At 69.2% G+C, this 4659-nt stretch overlaps 2 protein-coding genes across 2 annotated transcripts in view; one reads left to right on the top strand and one right to left on the bottom strand.

Annotated features, from left to right (window-relative positions):
• The window catches only part of LOC112947513 (conserved oligomeric Golgi complex subunit 8-like), a gene marked incomplete at its 5' end in the record, with an annotated part of 4230 nt that extends 3565 nt beyond the window's left edge, over window positions 1–665 (top strand). Inside the window, one exon of the mRNA XM_026039621.1 lies at window positions 508–665. Coding sequence (XP_025895406.1) covers window positions 508–665 — 158 coding nt within the window. The remainder of the gene's footprint in view (window positions 1–507) is intronic.
• An 801-nt stretch (window positions 666–1466) lies between these two features.
• Window positions 1467–4659, bottom strand: part of VPS4A (vacuolar protein sorting 4 homolog A) — a 4897-nt gene continuing 1704 nt past the window's right edge. The window contains exons 2-11 of the mRNA XM_026039619.1: window positions 4523–4634; window positions 4081–4228; window positions 3898–3959; window positions 3563–3682; window positions 3297–3453; window positions 2774–2922; window positions 2509–2590; window positions 2214–2433; window positions 1967–2107; window positions 1467–1621 (exon numbers count right to left, since the gene is read on the bottom strand). Coding sequence (XP_025895404.1) covers window positions 1520–1621; window positions 1967–2107; window positions 2214–2433; window positions 2509–2590; window positions 2774–2922; window positions 3297–3453; window positions 3563–3682; window positions 3898–3959; window positions 4081–4228; window positions 4523–4634 — 1293 coding nt within the window. The 3' untranslated portion in view covers window positions 1467–1519. The remainder of the gene's footprint in view (window positions 1622–1966; window positions 2108–2213; window positions 2434–2508; window positions 2591–2773; window positions 2923–3296; window positions 3454–3562; window positions 3683–3897; window positions 3960–4080; window positions 4229–4522; window positions 4635–4659) is intronic.

The following is a 4659-nucleotide window of genomic DNA, read 5'->3' as shown; positions in this document are numbered from 1 at the left end:
TCTGGGTCCTCTATACCCGCCCCGAACCACCTCGTCTGCTCCCAGCCCCACCATGGGAAGGGATCTCCCCGGTTCCCCCCATTCCCCCGCTCCATCCCTCCCTTGCCACGGCACAGACACAAGCACCCACGCCTGTGCACAACCACGCACCAGCGCCTGTGCACAACCACGCACCAGTGCCTGTGCACACCCGCACACCAGCGCCTGTGCACAACCACGCACCAGTGCCTGTGCACACCCGCACACCAGCGCCTGTGCACAACCACGCACCGGTGCCTGTGCACACCCGCACGGCAGCGCCTGTGCACAACCACACACCGGTGCCTGTGCACACCCGCACGGCAGCGCCTGTGCACAACCACGCACCGGTGCCTGTGCACACCCGCACAGCAGCGCCTGTGCACAACCACGCACCAGCGCCTGTGTACAACCACGCACCAGTGCCTGTGCACAACCACGCACCGGTGCCTGTGCACACCCGCACGGCAGCGCCTGTGCCTGCCGCAGGGGTGGACGAGCTGGGGGAGCCGGTGAGCTGGGAGGCGACAGGCTGGACCGCCCGCATCATCCAGCACGAGATGGACCACCTGGACGGCGTCCTCTTCATCGACCGCATGGACAGCCGCACCTTCGCCAACGTGCACTGGATGGAGCTCCTCGAGTGACACCCCCGCCGTGTCCCCGGCCCCGCACAGAGCGGCAGCACCGGCGCAGCCCGCGGGGACGCGGTGCCCATGGACACAGGCGCTCGGAGCGGCGAGGAAGGAGGTGCAGCCGGGAGCCTGAGCCCAGCTCTTCTCTGGGCACTACCGAGTGGCTGGGGACCCGGCCCTCCCTGCGCCAGCCCTGCTGCCACGCTGCGCTGGTGCCGTGCAGGGCACAGCCGGGCTCCCCCACCCAAGTCACTCTGCAGCAGGGAAGGAGGAGCCCTGAGCCAGCCCAGAGCACGAGCCAGGCTTGGAAGGGAGGGACAGTTTATTTTTAACTCCAAGGAAACCCGATCTAATTAGTGCCGCGGAGGAGGCTGAGCACCTGCGTGACCCGCGGCAGCTCCTAAGCCCAGCAGGGAGCTGAGCCCAARGGCCCAGCCCAGTGCAGGGCCTGGGCTTGCCGAGGGGCTGGGGGGGGGCCCGTGTGCGGTACGTGCCCCAGTCTCTGCGGCACCGCTTCGCCTTTGGGAAGGGCCAGGCAMCGGCTGAAGCTTTTGGATTGTTTTTATTTTCATATAAACAAGACAGAACCCAAAGCAGCATTAATTTAAAAAATAAAAAAGAGCAGGAAGAAGAGTGTGGGGGGAGCAAGGGGGGGGTCATCCAGCAGCCCAGGCCGGGCTTGGGCCCCCCCAGCCATGTCAGCGCGGCCGGGCCAGTGCCCCCCGCCTGCCCCCGCTGCCCAGCCGGCTGCTGAAAGTGAGATGGGTTTAGTAGTGAGCTGAACACGAACCTGTTTGGCACGGGGGGCAGCCCGGGGCGCAGCGAGGACGCGGCCGCCACCGCTGCTGCCGGCCCTGGCCACAGCCTCAGCCTTCCTGCCCGAAGTTCTCTGTGAACAACTTGACCTTCAGCAGGTCCTCGGTGTTGACGGTGGGGCGCGTGGTGGCCAGGGAGTGCAGCATGTCCGACTGCAAGGCAGGAGGCGGCCGAGGTCGGCAGTGAGGCCCAGATCAGGACTGGTCCCGCAAGCCCCGCAGCTGCCGCTGGCACCGGCCTTGCTGCCGGCCATGGCCACCCAAGGGCTGTCTGGGGTGCCCACCCTCCCTCAGCACCCCAGCGAGGGCAGGACCTGCTCCCTGGCCCCAAGGGAGCAGGCAGCAGGGGTGGGCTCAGCTATGGTGACGTTCCCTGGCCTTTCTGGGGAAGGTGAAAGCTGGAGCCAGGCTCCGGAGCCCTGGAAAGAGCTCTGGGGGAAGCAGCGGGGCCRGGAGTGCCGCACTGCGGTGCTGGGAGCAGCCCCGCGCCCCGCTCACCATGCAGACGATGGGCTCCATCAGCTTGTCGCTGGGCACCTCCATCCAGGTCATCTCAGTGGCGCCAGGGGCCCCGGGCGAGCACGGCGTCAGGAGGTCGTCCACRATCACGTTGGGGTTCGTGCGCGAGGGGCCTCGCACCTGCGGGGCGCGAGGGCAGAGCTGCGGGGCGGGCGGGCGCGCCGGGGCCGCAGGGCCCGTCCCACGTCCCATGTCCCACGTCCACACCCCTCCGCTCGCTCCTCACCTTCTTGAAGTGCGTGGCCGACTGCACCTTGCGGACGGGCTGCATGAGGGCGTCCCGCACGATGATGCTGATGTCGGCGCCCGAGTAGCCGTCTGTCTTGCGCGCCAGCTCGTGCACGTCGGCCTCGGTGAGGCAGTGCGGCGTGTTGCCCAGGTGCAGCTTGAACATCTGCGCTCGGGCCGCCTCCTCGGGCAGCGGGATGTAGATGCGCTTCTCGAACCTGCGCAGGGCGCGGGGATGAGGGCGGCCCCGCGGCGCGGCCGGGCTGCGGCACCGGAGCCACCCCGCCGCTCACCTTCTCCTGATGGCCGAGTCCAGCACCCAGGGGATGTTGGTGGCGCCCAGCACCAGGATGCCGTCGCTGCTGTTGCCCACGCCTGGGGGGAGCAGGAGCGTGAGGGCAGCTCGGGGGGCAGCAGCCAAGGCTGCTCCCCACGGGCCAGACCCATCCTGCTGCCCCTGTCCTGCAGGTACCCGGCACCCGCACCCAGAGCTCAGCCCCACACACCCTGCACCCACACCTGGAGCTCAGCCCCACGCACCCTGCGCCCTGAGCTCACCCTGCATCTGCACCAGGAACTCTGTCTTGATGCGCCGCGCTGCCTCGCTCTCGTTCTCGGTGCGGGAGCCGCACAGCGAGTCCACCTCGTCGATGAAGATGATGGAGGGTTTGTGCTGCCGTGCCAGCTCAAAGAGGTTCTTCACCAGCCTGGCCACAGAGAGGAGTGTGGGCTCCAAGGCAGGGAGCCCCCAGCACCCCGAATACCCCAGCAAGGCGGATAAAGTGCTCCTGCCACCCCTGGTGCCCCACGACAAGCCTGGCAGGACCCAGGGATGACAGCTCCCTGGGCAGGCCAGCGCAGCGTCACAGCCGCCAGCTGGGGCCGGGGCCAAGCCCAGGGCCCTCAGCCAAGGGGCTGCGGGCGCAGGCTGCACTGCGGGAGCTGAGGCAGCGCCTGGCAGGGCCTGCGGCTCCCACCGTGTCCCCARCGCGGCTTCAGAACCGCTGCCCCACAGCAAGGGGGTGGCAGGAGGCGGCCTCCAGCGCGCGGTACCCCCGGCTGCCGCCGCTCCTCTGCTTACTTCTCGCTCTCTCCCAGCCACTTGGATATCAGGTCGGAGGAGGACACGGAGAAGAAGGTGGAGTTGTTGGCCTCGGTGGCCACAGCCTTGGCCAAGTAGGACTTCCCGGTGCCGGGCGGCCCGAAGAGCAGAATCCCGCGCCAGGGCGTGCGCTTCCCTGCGACAGGGTCCAGCAAGGGCTCCTCCGTCACCGCGCCGCGGCCGCGGGGCCCGGGCCCGGCTCCCTGCCGGAGCAGGGCGGCCGCGGCGCCGCCAGAGCCGCTCACCGGTGAACAAGTGCGGGAACTTGATGGGCAGAATCACAGCCTCCTTCAGGGCCTCCTTGGCTCCCTCCAGGCCGGCCACGTCGCTCCACCGCACGTTGGGCTTCTCCATCATGATGGCACCTGCGGGCAGACGGCCGCTCTGCTCACACAGCCCCAGGAATCAGAGCCGCGGGGCTCCCGAGAGCCCCAGCCCGGCCGCACCGTGGGCTGCCCCGGCCAGGAGGGTGGCTTGGGGGTTGCCCAACCCCGACAGAGCCCCCGGCTGCCCCCCGGCCTGACCCTGACCACGGCCACCTATGGGGAACCCTCCGCGAGTGGCACCCCCCGCCTCTCACCCATCAGCTGCTCCTGCAGCTTCTTCTTCTCGGGGTTCTCGCTCTCGCTGTCGCTGTCACTCCTGCGCAGACGGGACGGGGTTAGAGGAGAGGCCTCGGCAGGGTCCGGCCTCGCTGCGGAGCCGGGCTGGTGCGTGGAGGGCACAGCCCGGGAGCTGTGGCGCGGCCGCGGSCCCCACGCACCCCTTGCTGTCATTCTGGGCCTCCTTGACGGGCTTCTTGCCCTGCTTGTCCTTGCTGCGCAGATATTCCTTCAGCTTCTCCGCCCGGTCCAGGTACTGCATGCACTTGGCGCGGATGCTCTCCTTGGCCTTGTCGCTGTGAGCCTCATCTGCCGCGGGGCCGCCGCCGTCACCGGGCCGCCGCCACAACCTGGCCCGTCCCGGCCTGTCCCACCCGCGTCCCCGTCCCACTCCCATCCCATCCAATCCCCCTCCTGTCCCATCCCTGTCCCCATCCCGTGCTGCTCCTGTCCCCTTTCCTACCCGTTCCCCTGCCCATCCTGTCTCCGGACCTTCTCATCGCCATCACTATCCCACCCTCGTGCCCTTCCCACCCCTGCGGCGTGCCCCCCATGCCGCCCGCGCCGGCGCGCCCTGCGGGTGCGGGTGGCCGCGGTGCTCACACTTGATGGCGTGCAGGAAGTACTCCACGGCGTGCTGGTAGAGCCGCAGCGCCTCCTCGTAGTTCTTGCCCTTGTCCTCCTCGGTGGCCTTGGTCACCAGGTCGATGGCCTTCTGCGCCCGCGGGCCGGAGCCGCCG

This window comes from Nothoprocta perdicaria, unplaced genomic scaffold, assembly GCF_003342845.1.
Source record: "Nothoprocta perdicaria isolate Ctin4 unplaced genomic scaffold, notPer1 scaffold_234, whole genome shotgun sequence".
In the NCBI taxonomy this organism is placed as follows: Eukaryota; Metazoa; Chordata; class Aves; order Tinamiformes; family Tinamidae; genus Nothoprocta; species Nothoprocta perdicaria.
This window is presented reverse-complemented; position numbering and strand designations above follow the sequence as displayed.